Genomic DNA, 26,398 nt, shown 5'->3' with positions numbered 1-26,398 from the left:
ATCCTCACGCACAGCCAGATTCCTCAGAATACTGACGCTGAGCACTGACATACAGTATGAAGACAGGGAGACACACATAGACACACACAGTCTGAGAAAACCCTCACATACTGAAGTGCAATACGGGGGGTCTTTAACAGTCAGACACACAGTGGAGATATTCAGCTGTTGTTGGGGGGAATCAGATTGTAAAAACACCCTCAGCCAAGGTGGCGCTCCAGCACCCACGCCAACAGGTGCTTGAGGAACACACAGATGGATTTGCATGTGTGTGTGTGTGTGTGTGTGTGTGTGCACAACCCCACCCAAACACCGGATCACCAGAAGAGTGTCCATCTCACATACACTAAGGGCAATCAGTCATGCCTTATCCCAATGTGTGCTGGCACGTTGATGCCATGGCGCTTTGCACTGTCTGGGCTGCAATAGATCACAGCCTAAATTGGATCACACGCACACACACATGCACACACGTGTTGAAGACTTGACTGACAGTACCTTCAGTCATGGTATAAAAATATGAATATGTGAGGCTGCATTGCATGGTATAAAAACCCTGGTTAAATTTGAACTCCTGTCTGCTGGAACTTCATGGCATGAGTGGAGCATGAAGGCCTGTGAGTCATCTTCAGTTACCCTTTAATCCTGACGTCTGCATGAGGAACACACATCTCACTGGTGTATCTTAAACAAGATTGAGTTTCCTTCAAGCATTAACTATTGAGCCATACAGAGTGAATGTGAGACACAGCCAGACAATTGTAAAGATTAATATCCTACATTATGCTGCGCTCAATATGCACAATTTATGTAATGCAGCTAGTTAACCTGTTATATAATAAGTTACTTTTTATATACTCATTACATAAAGGCCTGGTCATACTCATGCATGGTACAGTGACTCTTTCCAGGGCATGTTATGATTGTAGGGGGGTGATGTTTTGACGTTAGAAAACATGGCCTCTTCTGCTTCACTGGGAAGGAAATCTACTGACAATCTCATCAAAACCTGTTTAGAGGTTGCCTGTCTTCGATAAGAGAAGTAGATAAGAGTGTAATGAAAATATGTAGTCTGTACCCAAAGGCAGAGAGATAAGAAGATTCATTTCCATATAAAAGCACTAAAACATGAACTTTCGCTGTTTTTCCATCATTTCACAATCATAACATGAGTTATAGGGCTTGATATATGTAACAGCATGGTTGCACTTACCTAAATGATGTCGTCAAAAGCTAGATGTAAGCCTCAACGAGGGGTCAGCTGCACAGAGTCCACTTGTTCGTTGTATTGTAAATGACAGCATGTTGTAAAAGTGAGCAGTAAAGTAGAGGCAGTTCACTGAAAAAATAAACAGGAAATGTTGTGAATAACTCCCGTTTCCAGTAAAAATGTTTCCAGTTAATAATCGCACAAGCAGCTGCTGGTATAACTGGGATGTTAGTTACACTGTCATCGGTGTCAACAAGGAGCAGCACACCGATGATACCGAGCACTACCGAGCGGGCGAGACGGTACGTAAAGCGAAGCACGAGTTTAAAAAGAAAGTAAGTAGGCTACTGTGAAATACCCCGTCAAAACAATATCCTAGGCTTGCAAATAAACTAACCGCAGCGACAACCACACGGTCCAGTCTGACTTCCCCAGAGTCGTTTATCATTCCCACATCCTCCTCTCGCGTCCAGCTGGGCGGAGCGTTCATATGTCGGTCACCTGTTTTCAATACTAATCTCAAAGTGCTCTGTTTGTCTACATACGCGTACTATTTATTCACGCTGTGTGTGTATTAGGTATTAATTCAATCAGTTTTTCGGAGTTTAACACAATTTCCTCCCCCAGCCCCTCTCTCTATCTCCGTTCACCCAAGCCTTCCCGCTAAACGCCGGAGTGACGTCGGGCTATGATTACCCATTCATGAGCGTGCGGAGTAGAGACACTGTGCACGCGGAGTTTGTACTCACAAATAAGTAATGGATACTGAGTTAGGCTATTGTTGTTGTTTTTTCATAACTTTGGTTGGTCATTAGATCTCGGTCCATGGAGGTTGCTGCTAAAAAAAAAAAAAAAGTGTACTGAAAGTTTCTGGATTTGGGGTACTTCCACGGTCATTTCCAGAATAAACCACTTGACACTGAGATGAGAGGACGTTTAGTGTTTTTCATATAAACATGTAAATATCCAACTCTTTTGTGTTTCTCTTTTAGGCTTTTAAACAATGGGTTTATAATAAAACAATGAAAAGTATGAAGAGAGAGCGACAGTTTAGAAGGCTGGGGGATATGGACAAACTCAACTGTCATGATATTTTTCACCAAATATCTCGATATTGATGTTGCAATAATATTGTAAAGATGACTATTGGTGTTTTCACTAAATATTTACAATGATATTTTTGATAAATAATCATCAGTAATGTGGATATATTGATAATGAAGTGGGTAAAGACAAATATTAGAACAGACAGTTCAGAAAATTACATAATTTCACTGTAATGTGGCCTTTAAAACCAGGAAAAGACAACACTGATGCAATATCATGATATTACAATATCTAAAATCTAAGACGATAATTGTCTCATATCACTATATCTGCCCAATAATTGCCCACCTCTAGTTTTTTCTACACAACTTGTGGTCGTTAGCTTGCTGGTAGCAATAAATCCCAGTTGGGGATGCTTGTTACATTGTCTTCAGGGTTGGTTGTCACATGTTGGCATGTACATATAGTGTGATATATCTAGTCCTTTCTTTCTTTTTAGAGAGAAAAATTAGCAGGAATTTTGTCAGGAAGACAAACGAGGGCCAGTCTCCAACAGATGTAAAGGATTTTTAAAAATTAATTAAATTAATAAAAAAATATTTTTTCTGTTTGTGTTCTCTTGATGCAAGAGATGTGATAGGTTGTATTTCAATGAAATTAGCACCTTATTAGAAAGTAATACAGTAAGTTGTAACTGCCTATTTAGATTGACAGCTAGCTTACCCAAAAGTAAGAATAAATGTTAAGCCTTTATTAGGCAATTATCACCTGTGTATACTAAAATATTATTATTACTATAGTACTATAGCAGAGTGGGCCACAGGTGTAACACAACTGTGGCCTTTTAATACGCCTGTATTTCTTTTATATTTTTTATGCTTTACTTATTCATGTTTGTTGTATTGTGTTTTCTCCTCAATTTCGTAGTCAATGCTTCTTCTTCTTCTTCTTCTTCTTCTTCTTCTTCTGCAAATAGATTTAACTCAGTCAGGGAAAAGCATGTTGTCATCAAATATTTTAACAGAATAAGTGTTATGACTTTCCTTCAAGGAGAAAAAACAATAACAGACGAATAATGATGACTTGTTTGAAATAGATTGCATTGACTTTACCTGTTATCCTTTGAACCACTCATACAGTGAAATTGTTATGGACCACCATAACCACTAGGAAGCAGCCTTTTACAGTGTGATTGCTACAAGCAATTGGCAATCTCTGCGCCAAACAGTGCAATAGGAGATAGATGCCAAGTCTATCTCCTATTGCACCTTTTGGCACAGAAACTTCATTTTAACATCAAAACGTGTCTTCTTCTTCTTTACTTCTTCTTGCTTTTCATGTCATTGCCTTCAATTCCCTTTTACTTATTCAACTTTTTTCAGCTTTTCTTTGTTTGAATGGATTCCATTCTTGTACAGAGGAGATTGCAAGGCCAGAGGGAAAAAACACATTCATTTTATGCTTTACTGAAAGCATGTGGTGGAAAGAAAGAGGCTCTACATACCACACAGCCACTGGACATGCACAGTGAAATACATTCGATTCAGCTGACTATAATTACTGTATGTCGAAGGCTCAGAAAGAGACACTAGTCACATAACTAAATTATGTGGGAATTAAAAAGAGCCTATAGATCAGAAACCTATATGTCATCTCTGACCCTTTTATCTGTTAGTACATTCAAACCTTCAGTGGTTTCAGGTTTCATTTACAATTCAAACCGATATCGCAAGATTTGGGGATTTGATACAAGCTCCTGGCAGTGCTCCTTATAACATCGCTATTATGAACAAGGGTGTTGTATCAAGGGTGTACCATCAAGAATATCAGAGGTGCAGCCTTTATTTTTATGCAATTAAAAGTCTAAATACAAAAATCTGATCTTTCTTACTGTTGGCTGAGTCACATATTAGCTCAGTGCATTGTGTCATAAGTTTGATCCAACCTGCAGGCAGTGTTACATTTGGTAGAATTTAAACAGTATTCAGCTTCCAACTCCAACAATGCAGCACAATTAATTTCAGATTTCAACAATCACACACAGGTCATCAGAAATTGCTTTTTCTTCTTTTTGCTGCCAGCTCTCCAATTTCACATTTCATATTTGGAGAGGTGTCCCTCCTCTAAAACAAAACCATTATCTTCCTCACTCATTAAATTACCTGTGTGTGTGTGTGTGTGTGTGTGTGTGTGTGTGTGTGTGTGTGTGTGTGTGTGTGTGTGTGTGTGTGTGTGTGTGTGTGTGTGTGTGTGTGTGTGTGTGTGTGTGTGTGTGTGTGTGTGTGTGTGTGTGTGTGTGTGTCCGAAATACAAGGTGAGTTAATGTGAGGAAGACAGGGCAGAGAGGTTATGACTGTAAGAGTGAGGAAAACTGTGACCATGTGTTCTCCCAAGCTTGTAAATCTTTCTGTGGACAGGTGCCAACTTTAATGAGAACCACTTCACTTCCCAGAAAACATATCTCTCTCTCTCTTTCTTTCACTCTTTCTCTCAGTAAATACACCCCTCCCCATTCTTAATTCCCATTTATCTCAACAACATTCACCCTCACAGTGTTTAAAACTAACACTCACTTAAGATACATGAGCACTGTGCTGCAATCAACAGGGAACTAATGTAAAGAGAAGACAGTCATATAGACAGGGAAAGGTAGAGAGAGCAGAGAGGAGGGGTTAGATAAGGCAAGAATGTAAAAATAGATGGATCAAATGAAAGGAAAAAGTAAGGATTCCTGAAGAGGGCTGTAATAAGAATACAGCCTCACAGGTGCCATCGAGACGAAGAGTGAAAGATATCTGGCAACAGGGAGACGAAGGAGCGCACTAACAAAGGAATAATAAGGGAGCAACAGGGGCCTTGGTAAGTTTTGGGGTTTTTTTTAAATGAAAATGACTTGTTCGTCTATAATAACTTCCGCAGCTGTGAGCTGAATGTCCTCTGTGTAATCCAACCCCCTGTTTCCTCTGTGAAGGAAACTGATTGTTTTCTTGAGACTCAATGAGCTGTATTGTTTCCCGCTACATTATTGTAATGACTGGAAATAGGGTAATACTCAGTAAATGACACCACAGAAAAAAGAGGAAAAATAGAGGGATCTGGGTAAACTAATAGTCCAACGGTGCAATTTGATTTTCGGATTTAAGCTAAAATTGATATATCAAGAAATGTAAAGGTTTAGGGATGCTGCTGCTGCAAGTAAATGTAAATATGTATGATTTTTTTTTTAAATTCAGTTTATACGTCCTGCAGTGTTAGTCAGCAATAGCTATGTGTGTGAAATCAGGACTATTATTTCAGTGTTTTCTCTTTGCTGGAAATTTTCTCTAATAGCCAACTGGATGTCTCAGCCATGAACTCAAGCCTGACCTTTGCCTTGTTTCTGCTGCTGAGTCTTCACACTTGCACAGCCACGGTGAGTCTAACTCTGTCTGTAGGGTTGAAGTGTTTATAGTAGCAGTAGTATTATAGTATAATTATAATAGTATATCCCTGGATATAGATATGGGAAAGATAACATGGAATATTTGTGAAAGTTTTGCACAAACCCTGGTGCAAATAATCATAACAATCATATTTATGTTTTCTGACTTAATTTTTAGACATAACGAGGGTTGCAGGTGTAAACAAACATGAAGTGAATAATATGTCATATTATAGATATTGTGTTGTGTGATATTAAAATAAATTCACACAATCTCTCTTCACCTGTGTGTTGTTCCAATGATCAGGATTGCTTTGCGATAACTGTTAAAAGTTTTTTGGGCAGCATTACACCTGTTTCTCATCTGATCTGGGGGGACTTTTGGGCAGATGTGGACCTGGCGCTGACTACAAAGTCTCTATAAGTTTTACTGTAGTTTGGAACCAGAGCATATGACAGGAGATGGATAGAAAACGCACACCTTCACTGTGGTTTTATGCAATGGTTCCTTTCATTTACTATACACTGACCTATTTATTTACTATACACTGAGCCAGTGTATAGTACATAATGTTGTAAATAATTGATTTAGATTTAGATAAAATGTCCATAATAAATCTTTTTGAAATTGTTCTTATTGTTCCTGTGTGTGTGTGTGTGTGTGTGTGTGTGTGTGTGTGTGTGTGTGTGTGTGTGTGTGTGTGTGTGTGCGTGTGTGTGTGTGTGTGTGTGTGTGTGTGTGTGTGTGTGTGTGTGTGTGTGTGTGTGTGTGTGTAATGAGGGATCAGAGAGGTAGAGTACGGCGCAGACAGAGACAAGCTGAGGAGAACCTGAGACCATATATTGGCAGAGTACAGCCAGGTAAGATTTAAATACTGTCAATAAAAGCTGGTTTCTGACTCTCTGACTTATAGACAGAATATGTTTCAGTGAAGCATATTTGCTCATCTTCCAAAGTCCAGTAAATATAAGGACTATGAGCTTTATGCAGCAGATAATTTTATATTGGCTCAAATGATTACAACTATATTGAAAATTGTTTACATAGCTAGTTAACAAATGAGTGACATCCAAAATTGGTATAGACAGTTCTGAGTCAAGGATGTAGTTCAGACAAAGTACTTGAGACTTTACATTGTTCATTCAAAACTGTCATATATGAACAATAAAAATAACCCTGCAAATAATTTCAATTAGACTGTGTGTGCAGATAATGATATGGTTGTTATGCTTCATTACTTTCAGATTTGCAATAAAAAGATACATTTAGAATAAATCCATGTATGCAGTGAGAGAGAACTTGCTAATGCTTATTTGAACCAATTTTAACAATTCAAACAAAATATATTGATCACTAATATATTCTGTGCTGGGGATACGGTCAATAGTGTGTAAAAAAAAAAAAGTCTATAGTATCCTACAGTGCATTCTTTCTTTATTTGGGTCACACATGTTCACAGTATGGTGTTTTGGACCAAAAATGGAATGTACGTGTATAGCAATGATGCAAAATATGATAGTTGTCAAATCATTCATTTTTCACCATCAGCCATTTCCTTTTCTTCCTCCAACTTTTTTCATCCATGACCTCATAATTTTATATATTTCATTAAATAGATTTTTATTAGACATTTCATTTGATGTTCCCAACCTAAACACTTGTGTTGAATGAAAATGTGGTTGTAAGAAGAGGTCTATAATCATGGCAAGAACATGTATGTTAACTGCAAACCAGAACAAATATGTATATATAGCAACACAGTGGGCTTTGTTTTTTTTCATGTTTCAGAAAAGCTTTGTAAGCTCCTGAAATGTCACAGTCCAGTGGGATCCTGGTGCCAAGTGGTTCAGGAAAATGGAGTCCTCATCCCAAAGTGTGTTTGTCCTCAGTCTTGTCCAAGGTAAATATGGCATATCACTTAAATAAACCAGCCAACCATCTGTTGATTTAGGACGCTTTATCCAAGTGTAATAATTTGCTATATTTAGATTTGAAAATGCTTCAAGATCACAAAATATAATCATAAATAATTCAGCTGTGTGTACGAGTAGGATCCATCCTCTCATGCAATTTTTAATTTGTGCACTGGCTCACGCAATCAGGCAGAGGGCACCAGTGTGCAGTGTTCTGGGAAAGACCTATGGGAATGAATGTTTTCTGCATAAAGAAGCCTGCAGAAAGAGACGCCGCACTGGACTGGCTCACATAGGGCCCTGTCTGGGTAAACACACACACACACACACACACACACCCACACACACACACACACACACACACACACACACACACACACACACACACACACACACACACACACACACACACAGCATTAGATATTAAACATGCTTCCCACTGTGTACTGCAGCCTTCCCAATTAGCCCTGTTATTCCTCTCGGTCAGTCCCAAAGGCTAATTGCACTGAGGAGGAGTTAGGCCAGTTTCCATACCGTCTCCTAGACTGGTTTCTGCTCCTGAGTCGAGTGGGAGAGTCCTACGCACCTGCTGCCCTGCCCCAGAGCTGCCTCAGCCACACTCAGAGGACACAACTCGCACAGGTAGATGAAACGTCAATCTTGAATCAAGAGAAACTGAGCTGAAGTCTGAGGAGAAAATCAGACACCAAACATCTGCATCCAAGAAGAGAAGATGATGGGAAAGTATCACACATGATTTATGATGTATGATGACCTCAGCTAATGATGATGCAGATAAAATCAATATCCATCACAAATGCAAAAGCTTAGAAACTATAGCCTAGAAGATAAATATACCAAGGGATCACTTTCACTCCCAGTGTAACTCAAAACCGAACATAAATTTGTTTTTGACATTGGACACTGTCATCGTGCTACTATACAAACTGGATTGTCTAGCAAGAAATCAATGTTAACAACCTACTGTAAGTGGCAAGTTTTTCTGTTGCTTGTGGCGTGGCAGTCCACAGAATGGGCTCTCAAGAATACCACGTATAAATAGGATTTGGTCAATAATCACTAAATTATTCAATAAGAGGGTGAATGGAGTCGTAACTTAAGACCCTCCCGCCACCCACCTTGACCTCCTGGCCTCAAATGAATCAAACTAAAGCTCATGTATTCTTTGATGATATGAAAACTGATACATGTTTTTTTTTTAAGTGTTTCTTTTCCAGCCCCCATCTTCTTCCTAGATTAAGCTTCTTTTATTAATGTCAACTCCAATACGTTGGAAAATAGACAACTCTTTATTTCCCACTTTTTCCCTTCTCTCTTTGTGCTTTTTAGAAAAGGTTTGCCCTACTGGACAATAACAAAGATGGGAAGTTGAGCCGCAGAGACCTGAAGAAGCTGCATTACAAGAGGATGCCTCTGGAGCACTGTGCTACACAATTCTTTCAGTCAGTCCCACAGAAGAGTCACCTCCAGCAGCTAATGCTACGCTAGGGCTTCATCCAGGTTTTTAACTCTGGGATAACACAAGCAAATTATTTCATGATTGGTTGACACAAATTTTAATTACTTCAGTACTACCATGTATTTTCTGGAAAGTTATGAGCATATCTCATCATAGACCTTCACGCAGCCTTCATGAATATAAACAGATCCTTCTAATCCTAATTAACACTTGATATAAATTAAATTTTGTGTTGCATACAATAAGCCAGATGTGTGGGAGGTTAAAAAAACAAAACTATGACAACGTGGCCTTTTTGATAAGCAGATGGAATCCTGTTTACCATAGGTGACTGAGTGATTGGTATGATGAGGACAGTGTTGCTCATGATGTCCATATCACCATGAAATCATGTCACACAAAGGTTCACGATGTGACCCTTCTGTCTCTTGCAATATGTTCTTTCTTTTTTTTTTAGCTAATTACGGAAACACCCAGGGTTAAAAATGTCATACCATGATGCATTTCACCCCCGTTCTGTGACAATGTTGCACCTCCCACCATGCTGTTCTCTTTGCACGCCGTCATCCATTCACCCGCCATGCCAATCCCCGCTTCCTGTGTCCTCCTCCCCTCCGATTTCATGATCCCACCATCTCTCCATCATCTTACTCCTCCTCCATGTTAAAGCACTTACTCTTGTCTTCTGTGCTCCCTACTTTTCTTTCCTATTTTCTGCAAATAGACTCATCCTCAACTTCCCTCTTTGTCAATCTCTCCGTCTTTTTCATCCTCCCATATCTTCCACGTTCTCTAACATTCCCTCTCCCACCCAACCCCCTTTTCTCTGCCAGTCTGCAGTGACACGTTTTGTGGGAGTCGGGCTGACTGTGTCAATGTCAAGCCATTCCCAGCAATGATAATGTTTATTACCCATTGTGTCTCCCGCTGCCCATGGATTAACACAAATTGAAGGACTACCCTTCAGAGATAACACCGCAGGGTGAACTGAAAGACAATGACTATTGAAGTGCCCCATTGCAGTTGTTTCCATTCATATGGATACGTCTTAATAGGATGCCTGTGTGTATCAATATAAATCTGTCATTTAGTATTGGTATGTGACAAGTGCATGAGCTTACAGTACTTAAGTATGAAAAATGACTGTGCTTGACTATGTCGTGTAATGTGCTGTGTTGGCAGGTCATGTGACCGCAACAGGAACAGGAAAGTGACCCTGCAAGAGTGGACGGACTGTCTGGTGGATCGTTCTGAGGCCTGGTTCTACCATTTCATGTGTTAGTCACACCTTTTTGTCCAACGTTGCTCTAATTCCTCATGATCACAGGCAGATGTTAATAAATTTCATAAAACATTGATAGTCCCTTAAAAAATAGACTACTGTATTTTATGTAGTTGAAGAAGGGCAAAGATTCTAACATAACAGGATTTTTGTTTTTGTTTTTTTGTTTTGGGGTTTTTTACAAATTTATATTTAAAATGTGATACCTCTCTTCGGGAAAATACTTTTCTGGATGATGATCATTATGATTTATTAAAGGGAATATTCAATATTGCACTTTCAAAGTTGGTGGACTTGCAAGAGTCATATTTTTTAAAAAGAAGCAGAGGTCAATCTTATCCTGATTTTTACTGACTGAATTAAATAAACCTTATGACTTTAGACTATAGAAAACTCCTGCCAGAGGACATACAGTAGTTTGCACAGGAATGATGGTGCTCCTCATGATAATTAAAATGATATTCATGTGAAAAATTGAAATAGCTGTATTTAATATTATGGATTTCTCCCACTAACTAAAGACCATTAGCCACCAGAAACATATCAATTCTACATTTTTTAAAGATTCTATATTAGATTTATTTATGTTAATCAAGAAGTTATTTTAGCTCTGAAAATGCAGCCTTAAAAATACACAGGCCATTTGAAACCAAGATCATTTGTTTTTTGTTTTATCCACAGCAATGCGAATGGGATCCCACAAGCTGTGTCCTACGATCAAAGAGAACTACCTGTGAGATGAAATATGGTTATTAACTCCTGCTTCTCTTTTGTACTGTGGAGAACTCTCTGAAGACAATCTAACACCACCTACACCACCATCATCACAGTTATTCACAGGAGGGCATATCTACACACTGCTCACTCATCTGTTTTACTTAGTATTGCAGCTGGTAATATATTGATGATATATCACATCATCAAATCTGAAAGTCTGCTGTTTGTCTGTGCGTTCATGTGTGGCAAAAATAAATGTCTGGATGAGCTGCCTGCCAGTATTGTTAATTACAGTCGCTGACATTTGTACACTTGTGTTGTAAAAGAGCAGAGACAATTGGTAAAATGTTAAATACAAAATGACATGGCATGCTTAAATAACCAGTTAAAAGGAGGATGAAAGTGGCATAGGCAGACAGCTTAATGTACAGAGAATAATAAACTAGATGGGAAATAAAGATCAGGAGAAAAGGGATGCTCAGTGTTAGATGACGTGACTGGAGAAGAGACAAAGCGATAATAAAAGAGGGTGAAGGGGAAAATTAGAGGAAAGTGTCATAATGTACTGGTGGAGAGCGAAGAGGGAGGCAAAGTGACTGAAGGAAGGAGAAAGAAGTACAAAGTGTGTTTGTGAAAGATGGGAGGAGGTAATGCACTGTAAATGGGAGTTGAGAGTAATGGAGTAATGCATAAAAAATGGATCAGAAATGAGGGAAAGACTGAGAACGGAGAGTGGGGGGGGGGAGGGTTGGCTGAGAAAGCGGGAGGAAGTAAGGAGAAAGGAAAAGCAGGAAAAAAGGTTTCGATGCTGCAAACCATTTCTTTTACAGCCTGCTCTGCAAATAGCATCTCGCAGCATGATGCGGAATATCTGAAACACTTGACCTCTGTCAAGGTCAGAAAACTTGCGTAATGCAAGCTTGCTGACTTTTTGTCTGTATGTACCCCCACAATACATGCTGCTCTAAAAAACTCTTGTTGCATCTGGTTTGTTTGCCTCTGTTTTGTGCATGAATTTGTGTTTGGTTGTGCTTCTTTTGGTGCGCCAAGATCAATAGGAGGATGTGTGTGGCCTGGGGTGGGTTCTTTGGTATGACTGGTTTCTCTGGACTAATTAGACTTCAAATTAACCACGCCTGAAGGATGGGGGGCAAAAAGACATTGGATAGAAGATCAAGAAAAGGAGAGATATTTCAGTATTCAATATGCGATGCAAATTCGCTGCACACGCAAAAGCAAACAAGGATTGAAGACCGCTTGCTCTACATGTCGTGCAAATAGAAAGTGCATCATCGTAAATATCAAAACAAGATGTTTTTATTCCATCAAATTTTTACTGAAAACTTTTGATAAAGTGGACCACTGGAGGGCTGCAGTTCGTCTTGGCATTCTCAGTGAAAAACAAGACTACACTGGCAATAAGGGAAGGAAAAACAAGCTTGAAGGAAGCGAAAGCAAGGAAAATAAACGACTGAACTGACATGAAACTGTATTAGCTAATGATAAGTGACCTGCGGAACGGTTAGCTATTGGTCCTATTTCTCCTCTGTGTAAAAGAAAAATGCTCTGAATACAAAGTCCACTCCCTCACTACCTCCATAAACAAACATCTCCACAATCGCTCCCTTCTTCCCCAGGGACTAGTCTCTTTATCTGGAAAAAATGAGTTGTTGGGGCCACCCCTGGAGGTTTAGCAAGGCCTACTCACGTCTTCCTCCTCCTCCTTCTTCTTACCACTGCTCTTTCTTTGTATGTCTTCATACCCCCCACCTCTCTCCTAATAGATTCCTTCTCATTACCTCTGGACCACCATCTCCACCTCTTCCATCCCCCCTGTAGATTGAACCACCTAATCCTAATTTACCTCCCTGTCTCCCATACACACACACACACTGTTCACCTCCATCCTAACTGCCCTCACACATCTCCTGTCGCATACCCATTTGAATATAACAATAGAGAGATGCAGTATCTTTGTGCCACCCACCTCTCTAACCTTGTCCTCCCTCCCTTCTCCTTTGGGTGCTGATCAGTGATCTGATCTGTGATGGATTTGCTTGCATCTCTCTATTTCTCTTTCTCACACACACACACACACACACACACACACACACACACACACACACACACACACACACACACACACACACACACACACACACACACACACACACACACACACACACACATACACTCTCTCAAGGGACTCTGACAGCACAGGAGCAGATGGGCGGCTGGTGATGACATGTTGTTAAAAATAAAGATTCCTGTTAACCCGTTGTCAGCTAGCACACCCTCCCTCCCTCCCTGATGTCCGCCTATATCATTTGCTAACTCTCTCTCTGTCAATCTCTCTTTCTCTCTTTGCCTCTTTGCTCATTCCATGTAGACTATTACTTAGTACAAAAGCCAACTAACTGTCTCACTGATAGCATGCAGCCTGAGACCCCCGACCCCCAGAACATGATATTTAATACATGGTTGTCATAAGACGGCCCACTTGCATTATGCATTACTTGTAAGCACACATCAATAATAGATGAAAAGGCCAGTTTTGCAGTTTCATTTCATGAAATTATGCCAAATGAAATTTTTACTCTCCCTTTCTGTCGCTTTCTCTGCGGATAGAGTTTGTCCGGTGACTGTATGTCGATAAATTATTAAACGGCAACACAAGACGGGGGGTGGGAGCTGTGGGATCAAAAGAAATATTCAGGCCAGTCATGATGGCAGTGAAAGAGAGAGACTATGTGTGTGAGAGCTTGTGAGTGTGTGTCACCCAAGAATGTACATGAATTTCAGGTCCAAGGTGTTAATAAAACGCGCTGTGCAAAATGCACTGATCCTCCAATCGCATTCTCCTAAAAAACTGCATTAAAGTTGCTAGAACACAGCTCATACACAAAGCCGTATGTGTGCAGTAATCTGTCTAAGGTTAATCACCATCCAATCTTCAAAAGCAGCCGCCGTATCGTGCTCTGCCAGATTGCCGACTTTCATAACTTCTTAGGGACTGTAAAGTGGGCCAGCGAATGGAGAGGGATACTGAGAAGAAGACTGGTGGCTTTGAAAGAGAGTCCAGCCGCAGCAAAGGGTCCTCACTTAAAAAGAAGACCAGTTGTGGCCACAGAAGTGATACATTTATTAATAGCGCTCATATGCCACATTTTTTATTCTTCTTTGAAGTGATGCAGGCAGAGACAGGCAGACAGAGACAGAGAGGAAGACAGAGAGGGGGTCTCTCAGATTTTTTCCTGCGGTCAGACAATATTCCCTCTGGGTGGAGTGGGTCCCATTCAGAGTGACCTCAATAGCCCTACACTGAAGTACCTGGTGAATGAGTGCGAAAAGGCCCCATCACAGGATGGAAAAGGGGGGAGTTAGCACATAATGTGGTAGGCCTCTTTCTGTTTTCCTGATGATATTGATTAAAAAGCTCAGGAGAGAGAGCACAGTACATGAGGCCCACTATTGTGTGGAGATGTGAGGGCTGGGTGGGGTTTGAGAGCCACTCGTATGAATGCTTCCACAGTCCCCTGGGACCTACACTTGACCTATAGGTGGAGGGCATAAAGCGTGCAATATGGCTGTCCTGTATACAGACTTTTTAGCTCTCTGTCTGGTAGATTTCTAGATCATTACATTGTGCCCTGATGCACTGTAACATGCAGGGTTAAAGTTTTGGATTTCAACTCCACAGACATGGAGGATCCACTGTGGATCAAGACCTACGCAGTAAATACAAGCCTGAATGCAACAGCTCTCTCTATATTTGTCTCCAAGACTGAAATCAAGCATACAAAGGCTTTTATGAGAAAAGTATACACAGAGAGATTTATTGTTGACTTGCATAAAATTAAAAAAATACAATGTGATCTAATTAATTGTCAAATCATTTGTATCATATGTAAGTATATGTCAAATGCATGTTGATGAACTTTTACAGCAGTCTGACATGTCCAGTAATTGACAGCTGCATTTATTTATTCATGTATTTTATGATATATATTATGTAATTAGTTTTTTCTGAACGTTAAGTTCAGCGCTACATTCATATTTTCTGAATTTTAGTCCAGTAGGCACCTGAAAGTCCAGTGAAATCCAACAGTGATCTGTTATCCACATTTGATAGATACAATGACAGACACACTGTGATTTATAAATGGTAAAAAAATATATATTTTAAAACTCTAGCTAAACCCTATAGAGTACCTGTCACTGTATATGAGCAGCCCTGAGTGGCGTAATATATAAAAAGTTAATCACATACATGTATACTTTATTTGAATGTTATAACTTCATAAAAGTAAATATAATTTTCTCTTAATGCATAATGGGAAAAATGTAGAAGTCAAACAAAAGAAAAATACAATCTTCCTCAGCGCTGCTACAAGACGAATGAAATCTTTCTTGTTTTGACTCAACATGGTGCAGTTTTTCATTTGTTTTAAAGCCAACAAGCACACAAGATATTTGCATAAATCCATGAAGTGTTTGATGGGCTGTTCTTGCATTTAAACATGTTCATTTAGAGGCAGTCTGAGCACCTGATTGAACAAGCGATAAGGGCACAAAGACAGTCTAACCTCCAGCATGCTGTCTGCAACCCTCTCCTAACACAGATGTTATCAGACCAGGGAATGGTTAATGTATTTAACTTTTACATCACCTCCCCTTCCCTTAACGCTGCTCTTGACAACACATACACACACACACACACACTCTCTCTCGCTCTCTCTCTCTCTCTCCCTTTCTCTTTTCTCATCACCACCCCCATTCAGCGACCTCACCGTCAGCCCCCTCATACTCACCCACTCGCTCCCTCACTCTCAGATTGCACATACAGATACACAAACACACAATCACACATGAGCCCATTTGAATTGCAAGTGAGCTTTGTTCACCACCAGAGGAGGTAAACACAGGGTACAAGTGAAAAGAACAGGAGAGAGGGGGGAAAGAGTGACAGAGGGAAAATGAGAAGATAGGGATACAGGCTTCACTGACCGGATGACATTCACAGAGGGTTTAGCGGGACAAGCTTCCACGTGTGCAGGACTAGGAGACACAGAGAAAGAGTAAGGAGAGTGCCTGGGGAGCCTTGCACCACATCAAGGCACACACAGGAGCTGGGACAGCCCGGAAGGGACACCTGAGCCCTGAAGAGACACCTCCTGAAGTAGAGAGTGAGCAGCAGCCCATGGGAGACAGAGTCAGTGGAACACCCGACAACAACCTGCTGTCGCTCCTCCTCTCCTTGCGACCGGCTCTCATCCCCCTCTCCTCCTCCTCCATCCTCTCTCCCTCTCTCATTTGATCCCATCCCTCACTCCCTGCGCCGGAGAGGGAGAGCTTGCACTGAGAGAAGGTAAGGAGGATGCATGCATGCATGTTGTTGTCCTTGCAGAGCATGTGTGTGTGTGCGTTTGTGCGTGTGTGTGTGTGTGTTTGTGTGTGTGTGTGTGTGTGTGTGTCGTCAGCCTCTCAAATTTCAACTGGATGTGTAAGTCAGCAACTTGTTTCTTTGGATCAGTTCTTTTTCCTGTCTGTGTGTGTGAGTGTGAGTATGGTCTCTGGAGGGTTTTTAAAAGAGCTGAGACAGACGCAGAGCACTTTTCATTTGTTGCAGGATTGTTTTCATCTTAACAGCATCACGTTTTTGCATGTTTGAAGGCTGCGCTCATCAGTCGTCCGTGCATTTTATTGCTCACTGCGCCTGTCTTTTCTCCCTGACTACAAATAATTCTCTTGTCACTTGTAAAGAAAAGTATGACGGTGGAGTGGGACAGTGATCACAGAGAAAGAGCTGGCATAAAGTGTGTATCAAGAAAGGGCATATTACTGTGCGAAAGTGTGTGTGAATGCATGGAAGAAAATATGAGACAAGGAGAAAAAGAGGGGCAGGCACAAAGGGACAATGAAAGTAAGGAAGACAGGAGAACGGCTGATACATACAAACGTATGTGCAGCGAGGTGGAAAATCAGCCGTAAAATCCTATCAAGTTCCATGGTCAGTGCATGTTACCCCGCCATCATTTCATCAACCCCCACCATGAGCCACAGGCCTGTAGTAGTTAGGGGGGACAACGGGTCCTGCAGGGACCACCCCATGCCATTTAATCTGTCCCTACCCACAGATAACAGAAGGCAGATGGTCCTGCCAGAGCACAGAGAGATAGAAGATAGCTAATACAATGTGCAGACAGATAGCGTACAGCACTCAACCTGTCCCTCTGAAACTGAGCCTGCACCAACTTCTAAATAAGGGGAAACAGATAAAGTGAATGAAAAGCAAGCAGAAAAAGAAGGGTAAAGAGAAAAATAAAGAGAAACAGAGCAGGGTTTAAGTATCTTTAATTAAAACCCAAACAGTATCCAGAGTAAATCCAGTCAGTTGACGTTTTGGATAAACATAATGGAAAGAGGAAACTCATCTAAAAGAAAAAAAAACAGCTGAGCACAGAGTGAGCGGGACCATCAAAGTCATGAGCTCCTGTGTTTAAAGGGGAGTGTGTATTTATTTATAGAGGGCGGTAGTTAAGTTCACTAAGCTCCCTCTCTCTGTAAGACCCAGCCTTTTTTGCCTTATGAAAATTCAATTGACCATAATTTGCTGAGGAGCCGTATGCATATTTTATCAGCGGGTGCGTTTTGAAGAAACAAGTCCGCCAAGCTTTTTTGTGTCTTCATCTTTATCAAGATTGAATGAGGGGGAGTGTGAGAGGGGCTGTGAGGTTGTGCAGCTGTCTGGTAATATGTGACACATTAGAACCCATTCGACATGGGAGCTAAAGTAAACACCAATCAACTGTCTGGCAAAAACACAGAAAAAAATTCATTGCAACCTTGTTGCATGGCAATAATGTGTTTTTTTTCTCTCTGATTTCAACCCTCTCTTCTTCAGTTACACTTTCTCCTCTTTTCCTCTCTCCGTCTCCTTCTCTGTAATTACTCCAAGATCCAACATCCTCCTCTTTTGCTCTCCATTTCCACAGCCCTCCCTTCCTCAGCCTCCCCTTCCTCTCCTCCCTCCCTCCCTCCCTCCCTCCCATTTCAATCTGCCTCTCTCGCACTGCATGTCTCACAGTTAAAGCTTTATGGGTCGTTCACTCCCTTTCTTTCTGTGCAAGGATAATGAGCAGGCGCCTCTGCACTACTTTGTAGCTGTGCGACGGTTTGTGAGTTTGAATCTCTGAGCGTCCTGGGGCCCAAAAGACTCAGATGTACCTTCTGTAGCCGCCTCCATGGTTCCACTGTGATTGTCATCTGATCTATAGGGCACAGCACTGACATAATACACCTTGTTAGAGGAAGGCGGGAGCGTGTTTGTGAAGACTGTGTGACTTTGAACAAATGCGTTTTCTCTGGGGAGAAAAAGAACACTGAGAACTGTAATCATCCTATCCACCAACACTAAATCATAGCCACACACACAATCACACACCTGTATATACATAAAAAAGACAGTAAAACACTAATACAGTTTGAAAGAAATACAAGTAAAGACATAGAGATAGAGAGAGATACAGAAAAAACTGATTCAATTCCTCAGCTATTGTTAGGCATTGCTTTATTGTTTGCTGATTGGATTTGACTGCATCGGAACACCTCCAGGTGCTGTTTCTTCACCTATCTCCACATCAGCATGGCGTCACCCTCTCCTGATAAAATGGCTGCTAATACCCATGATGAAAGATATTTGGAGAACAGACCCATTTGAACTCCCCAACTAACTAAAAATAGAAATGTAGATGTAAAGGCATCGACTTAGGAGTGATATTAGCAACCCACTTCACACTTTGAAAAGCAGTGAGATGAGTGATTTTTTTACAGTGAGTGTCAAGCTGTGCTACACACACATATCCCAGAGTAGTATAGCATGGCCACTTCTTTTCCCCTGCATGAATAATTCTGTCTGAATAGGATAAGATGTTTCTTCATATCAATGAATCATCAGCCGCTACAGCTCTTTAGTGTCTCTGTGAATGGTACAGTAGAAATTTAACAGTGGGAAAAGTGTGTTTGAGTGTGTCACTGTGTGTGATTGTGTGTGGCTGATGAGATCAGATTGATGTTCTTGACCTTTCCTCTGTGCATTTGCAGAGCCTGGGAGATATCCAAGACGTGGTGACTGAGGAAAGTGAAAGAGTGAAAGAGACAGCGAGCAAGAAGGAGCGATGGCACTCGTGTCCCTGTCCTGGTGTCTCAGTGCAGCTTTGGCATTGCTTTGGAGCACTTCATGGCCCCAGGCTCACTCAGCCTTGGCGCCTGAGAATGAGGTGCCACTTCGCCCTACTACATGGTTACCAGAGGGGAAGATCACCTCTGTAACTCTCCCCAAAGGACGAACTCGCAGGTAGGGGAACAGATGGGATGAGGGAAAGATATCAAGCAATATACTTTCATATAGTCTTGTTGTTACTATTTAATAAACTAAATAAACGTTTTACTTTATTATATTATTTGCATTTTCTTTATTCATTAATCTGTTTATTATATGTTTGGTCTTTTACATTAGTTACTCTGCTCCAGTATATACAATATATAATGTATCTCCAAATGTGTGTGTTTAGGAGACATCTGCCACTACAGCTGTTAGTAGTGTAAATATCTAACCAAACATACTAAAAACAAGACGAGAATAAGATCGTACCTGAACATGGACAATGAGACTATATTTTGTATGAGAACCAAATCACAACAATATCTGTTTTTATATAATCAACAGTGTTAAATAACATCCAGATTAAACTCCATAAAAACCAACGCATTGGGAACATGATGGATGGTGTTGATGACAGGGTACTTGAGCTCATTTGATAGGGCTGTGGGAATATGATAGGCACAACCACTTTTGTCTATAAAAAGACAGAAAATAGACATGGTAAATAACACTACAATCACAATTTACGAGAGCCCAAGGATTTTCAAATTGCTTGTTTTGTCCAACTAACAGGCTGAAATCCAAAGACATTTAATTAACAGTCACATAAACCACAGCGATCAGCAAATCCTCACATTTGAGATAGTGAAGCCAGCATATGTTTGACTTTGTTGTTCGGTAGTTTAACAATTATTTAGTTTAAGTTAAGTTTACGTTTTATGAAATTCAGACTTGAAATTACATTTCAAATGTCAGTGTTAACAAATAAATAAATAAATAATTGGATTGTGCCAACTAAATATTCTTGAAAACATCTTTTTTGCTTTTGAAACAAGTTGAATTCTCACCTCAAGTGGCAGATAGTTTCATTTTGTGCAAAGGTGATTACATTTTTAAAACTCAACACCAGACTAAATGACTTTTTGACAGTCAAAAAAACTGAAGATTTGTTCTCATTTGCAGTTCATTGTATACCATATATAAATCTTGATGCCTGCTCGTCAGCAGATCTGTCCTTGTTCCCAATTCAATAACAAGTCACCAGACATCCCCCAGACCATCTTTTTAGAGACAGTGGTTGATTCCAACACCACTGTAGAGCAAGCAACAGGAAGTGGAGCCCATTTGGCCTGAACCCTACAGAACAGAGCCAGTGCCTGCTTTCTGAAGCTGGGAGCTGAAAATTACGAAATGCGTCTCCCTGTGTGCTGCAGTCTGTCCACCAGTGCAGTCATGCAGAAATGCACAGCAAATAATGGAGAGAAAACACTGATTTGTAAATTAATCACTCTATTAAATAAGCAGCATAGAGAAGAATAATGCTGTGTGTAAGGGAGGAGAACAAATATTTATTAACAAACAACCATGAAGTTACTTAATTGGCTGTGACGAAATTACATCTCACAGAAAAGGTTGCATCGTAAAGAGACCTTTGTGGAAATGAAGAACTTAACACTGACTTAAAGTGGCTGCGTGAATATCAGATGCCCTTTAACTGCTTCTGAAACTCTGTCTAATATGCAAATCCATATTCCAACATGCACTAATAATGTCCTCAAAATATCTGATGACAATAAGGGACAACTGTTTCTATGCTAAGCACGATCCCAGGTAGTTACAGCAAACAGGCAGATATCCATCTGAAACTGTCAATGCAGCCTTATCATCTAATTCCCAGGTCACCTCTCCTGATCTGATATCAAACGTCTGATCAGCATGTAGGCAAATGGAAACACAGCGATTGACAAATGTTTGAAACAGCTGCCAAGTTGAAATCTTAAAGCTTCAGGAAAGAAAATTATAACCAATCTACAGTATCTTCAAAATCAACCATAAAATGAAAGAATGTTGCAGGGTATGCACTGAAAGATATCTTGTCTTCTCATCCATCACTGTGCCGCTGAATGGAAACAGGATGTTATCTTTTTGACATTCTCTGTGAGGAATCAAACAACTTCTTCCCGTTATCTTTGGTGCTCCTCCACAGGCTATACTACACACTGAAGAAGAAGGCTCCTGCGATGTCAGTGACTGTCAGCCCATGTGACCTCCCCATCGAGTGGAGCTTGGCTGCCCGCACCATGAAGGACAAACCGCTAAAGAGCCTGCAGTGTGAGTGGACAGTAAGCCCACAATCTGCAACTTTAGACATTCACTTTACCCTGAAGATCATCACAACATCTGGGAAAGCAAAGATAATCTATTTGATATTATCATCACCATCACAGGCAGGGATTTAGGGGAGCAAAATACCCTTAATCTTATTTAACTTTGTACTTGCAGAAGACAGTTTTCTTAACTTTTTGGAACAGCTTTATTGAAACTGAAATACGTCATAGTGAGGATGATGAAAATATTTCTACTATTAACTCTTCCTAAACTGAATCCTACTGGCCACTAATGCCTGAAGTGACACAGGAATGGGATCGTCTCTTGTTGGCACATTATAGATTGTAGTGCCATGGAACACACACACATACACACATCAAGTCAACATAAAAGATCAAATATTAATTCAGAAAAAATATGTTGATATTCTACATCTTTTTGGGCCTAGTAAATCAAATAAAGTCAGAAGATTAACACACGATATGTAGCACTTTTACAATATAGCAAAAAACTGAAGTCAGGGCAATATATCCTATAAGTAATCAAAGAGAATCAAATTCTCAAACTAAAGAGACAAAGATTTATGAACTCCAAAATGTGCCTCAGAGCCCTCCATGAGGACTTTTCCAGGTTAACTAAACACACTTCTCTACATGGTAAAATAACATTATGGTGTTATAAAATGACACATGAATCATTCAGATCCTAAGCTCATGGGTCCCCATCGCCAGCCTGAATTATTCACTTTGATTCTGTAACATTTGGTCTCATTTGAGGAGCGATTTCTCATTTCAAGGAGAGATGAACAGCGAATACAAGTGATGACAGGTTTTTTCTATTTTATTTGGCAGTTTCGTCATTCAAGTGAAGAGTATGTACTTCAAAACAAAAACACTTTAGGTATGAATGGAAGTACTGACAATCATTTTTGAAGTGGCAGTTGACATTTTCTATATTTATTTGTTTATTTATTTGAGGATCGGGATTCTCTGCATATCCACAAGGTTCTGTGTGCTCAGTAATTTGTTGTTTGTGTATGCACATTATACAATTATTTGCAATGCTTATGTGTCCAACAACCGTATGTACTTGTGCTAATGTACAGTATGACTATATCCACATAAAATAATATAATCATTTTCTAACTAGTAAGAGAGTAGTCAGATTTTGCTAATTCTATCAACATTGTGCTGAAACAACACAACAAGTAAAGGTATAAGAATTTATCGTTGTGGTATTTGAGCAACAGTCTTTCTAGGGATTATGTAAACTGTATTTTCTATTTATGAAGTCACCTTCTGTAGAATCATGGTGGGCATAGCAGCTCTACAATAAACAGTAAATTGTGATGTGTTCTTCAAATTCATTGTCATTGTAGCTGTCGTTAATATTGCCGGAAATATAACATCTGTACTTCCTGAACACATCAGGATTCTTTGGCTATCGAAACAAAGGGAGTTAAAGGAATACTTATAATTCATTATTTAATTATCTTACATTCTTGCAGAAAGTTAGATAATTAAAGTATAAAGATGGAGCTGGGCGGCAGTTAGCTTATCAATCTCAATCAATCTTTATTTGTATAGCGCCAAATCACAACAAAGTTATCTCAAGGCACTTTACACATAGAGCAGGTTCTAAACCGTACTCTTCAAGTTTTAATTTATAGCTTAGCTTAGCACAAAGAATAGAAACAGGAGAAAACAGCTAACCTTACTCTGTCAAAAGCTCAAAATTACACCTACCAGCACTCTTTCACTAACAAATTAACACATTCTATCAAATGCTTTATTCCTTGTTTGTTTGGTCCTTGTTGGTACTGACCTTCTCATCTGACCCTTAGCAAGATAATGGATAAGTAGTTCCTCCAATATGTTGAACTATTCCTTTAAGGACAACAATTTAGAGCCTCATGTAAGATTATTTGCTGTTTGTTATCGTTACCATTTATATAGAGAAAAATATGTTCTAACCTCTTTTCTTTACTCACAGGGAGCACCAAAAAGAGCACACCCGAGGTGTGGTGGAAAGGTTCTGGCACTGAGGTGAAAATACACAGCTTTACCGGCAATGTAGTGGACACATACAGGGGTCCTTCCTATCCCCATGCCTCCATCTACATCCTGAGGGTGCGATCCAAACAGCAGAACACCAGAGTTACAGTGTACCTCCATGAAGGCCTGGGGACCTCAGGTGTATTCCCTCTCATCCCAGCTGACCCTCGAGTCCACACACTAGGTGTAGGAATGACAAGTGTCACCCTCAGCTGGGCGCCCAGTGCTTCGCTAACCAGCCTCCCACACACACAGAAAAATTATGATTACTGCGTCCTTGTCAACTCTCAGCAAAATTATAATAGCCTCTGCGCTGCCAGAGAGAGCATGAGGAAGGAGCAAGCCCAGAACCAAGAACAGAAGGAGAAGACCAAGAGAGTCACAGTATGGCCAATTTTGAAAGAATGGTGGTGGCAGCAGTGGGACACTTTTCCTGAGCCCCAAAGTCCATCTTCTTCCCTCAGCGATGACTATGCTGATCTCCAGTGTGTGTGTCAGGGGACAGAGAGTGTTTGCACTGTCTCTGAGCTCCTTCCTGATACCCAGTATTATTTTGATGTCTTTGTGATCGACAGGCTGAATGGGACCAGCATGGCCTACAAAGGGGCTGTTGCTAGTACACATGAGGAGGCTCGGCCAGCGATCACCACACTCAGAGAGGGGGAGCTAAGGTGGGTGACCTTCCACGACAAAGCGTCCAACTCAGAGCAGTTCTTCAATTTCAATCCGCGAGGCTGGCAGCAGAGTGGTCTCCTCACACTGCAGAGCTGCGGTGGAGATGAAAAAATCAAAGTCACAGTGTCCAGTAAAGGTCAAGTTTTGACATCCCAGGCTGTGGGAGGAGATTTAGTGCAGATCTGGCTCCAGGGAAGTCCTTCTTATTTAATCCACTTGGAGAGAGAAGGAACCACCGAAGGGAAGAGCTCTCCTGTTGCACATCCAGCTCTACCAGGAGGTCTGATGGCTTCAGTCAAAATTCAGACCTCCTCAGCCTACCACCGCAGAGGCGTCCCGTCATTGCCACCCACCTTGCAGATAAAATCCTTCAACCGGTTGCGTGGGTGCAACAGTGTCACCCTTGCATGGATGGGCACAGAGGAAAGGAGCTTGTACTGTGTGTACCGCCGAAAGCTAGGAAAAAGTGAAGCAGATGCTGGGGGAGTATCAGCTCTAACTGCACCCTGTCTGGGGCCAGAGTCCCGCTCTGACACCGAGAGAGTTCTCTGCAAGTATTTCCAGGAGCTGAATCCTCGGCGGGCCGTCACTACAGCTGTGATCGGGGGCCTGGAGCCAGGGATGGCCTATGTGTTTGATGTCTATCTAATGAGACGCTGGGGGATCCCTATCAAGTATGCCAGCAAGATGGTGAAGACCAGAAAGGAATGCTGAGCTACCGCCCCCTACAGGAGGTTTTAAGACTGTCCCTGCTCAGGGGAAAATGCATCGGCCATGTCCATGCTGTAAAGACTGACCATGAGAACAAAGCCATTTGACTGTTGTGGAGAGACTGTTACCATAACAAGGACGTATTCCCCCCGGAGGATTAATGGTTATATTCAAACTCCACTTGCACTCGATGCAAGTGGATGGAAATCATATGAGAAGGATCTGCACACCAGCAAAAGTTCATAACATTTACAATACAACTCTCGTGCTTTTGTCATTTTGTTTTTCATTGTTGATCATGATAATGATGTGCCAGTTGTCCAAGTGCTTATTCTGTGTCTGAGTACAAAGGACAGATGAAGTTTGTGATGACAGAAAGTCAATAAAAAAAACAACAACAGAGACTGTGCCAAATATGCAACAGAAACAGATGGGGCAATAATTGGATAACATCTAAGACAGGGAGATTTGCAGTGTATATTCAGTGCTGCATATTGTACAGGCTTATAAACACAGATGGGTGCAATCTACAGATGCTTAGTTCAAAGTCTGTGTGTATCTTTGTGTTCTGCTTTCGCATGAAGCAGTGAAAAATACTTAGTGACTTGCCTCATTGTCTTTGATGTATTCTTGTGCTGCTTCAAATGCACCAATAAATACTAGGGTATCTGTACGTTCTCGACTGAGTAATGCATATTGTCAGCTACAAACATTTGATTTTCATGTAATTATTAATGTTTTCAGGTAACCATCGCTGTAACAGATGAGGCATTGATCGGTTCAGTGCAAAACTGAATATTCACTTTAATTCTAAGAGGTTTAATGAGAGTAAGTGTCAGTGTTTTGGAAACTAGATTTCTACACTGCATTGAAGGATTACAAAGATGCTTACATTTTATTTAAAATGGGATAACATTGGCCTGGGGTTGCCAAGCCCTTTTAGAGTAATATATTAATTAACAAATTTGTCCTTTGCCTGACAAGTATGAATTAACAAGCTTCACATTATTTTGACAGTAACTTTGATAATTTTCTTGTCAGTGTTTGTCAGTAAGAACAACAACAGGGCAAGAAGTCATTAATACATATTAAAGGTGCAGTGTGGCATCTAGCTGTGAGGTTACAGATTGCAACCAACCCAATACACCTCCCTCTGACCTTCCAAGCATGTAGGAGAACTTACAGTGACTGTTAAACCTGCAAAAACCAAAAAAGACCCTCTCTTGAGTCAATGTCTAATTTACCCGTTCTGGGATACTGTAGACACATGGCTGTGCAACATGGCAGGCTCTCTGTAAGATGACCCACTCCCTGTGTAGATTTAAAGGGCTCATTCTAAGCCAGGGGTGTCAACCTCAATTTCATCCTGGGCCACATTAGCATTATGGTTGTCCT

General features: G+C 40.7%; 3 protein-coding genes and 1 long non-coding RNA gene across 5 annotated transcripts in view; 2 read left to right on the top strand and 2 right to left on the bottom strand.

Moving 5' to 3' along the window:
- Positions 1–1,776, bottom strand: part of ccser2a (coiled-coil serine-rich protein 2a) — a 57,059-nt gene extending 55,283 nt beyond the window's left edge. For both annotated transcript variants that reach the window (XM_062431040.1, XM_062431039.1), the window contains exon 1: positions 1,214–1,776. The gene's annotated coding sequence lies outside the window, so the exon portion shown is untranslated. The remainder of the gene's footprint in view (positions 1–1,213) is intronic.
- Positions 1–26,398, bottom strand: part of LOC133992327 (uncharacterized) — a 140,656-nt gene that overhangs the window by 55,283 nt on the left and 58,975 nt on the right. The window lies entirely within an intron of this gene.
- On the top strand, positions 6,455–11,091 carry sparcl2 (SPARC-like 2). The gene is made up of 7 exons (XM_062430963.1): positions 6,455–6,539; positions 7,468–7,579; positions 7,782–7,900; positions 8,080–8,234; positions 8,943–9,055; positions 10,255–10,349; positions 11,036–11,091. Exons 1-7 carry the CDS (start codon positions 6,455–6,457, stop codon positions 11,089–11,091), a joined length of 735 nt encoding a protein of 244 aa, XP_062286947.1.
- ndnfl (neuron-derived neurotrophic factor, like) lies at positions 19,249–25,006 on the top strand. The gene is made up of 3 exons (XM_062430962.1): positions 19,249–19,427; positions 21,442–21,566; positions 23,556–25,006. Exons 1-3 carry the CDS (start codon positions 19,249–19,251, stop codon positions 25,004–25,006), a joined length of 1,755 nt encoding a protein of 584 aa, XP_062286946.1.

The sequence above is a fragment of the Scomber scombrus genome, chromosome 12 (genome assembly GCF_963691925.1).
Source record: "Scomber scombrus chromosome 12, fScoSco1.1, whole genome shotgun sequence".
Taxonomy (NCBI): Eukaryota; Metazoa; Chordata; class Actinopteri; order Scombriformes; family Scombridae; genus Scomber; species Scomber scombrus.
Note: the sequence above shows the minus strand (reverse complement) of the source record. Positions and strands in the feature narration are given on the sequence as shown.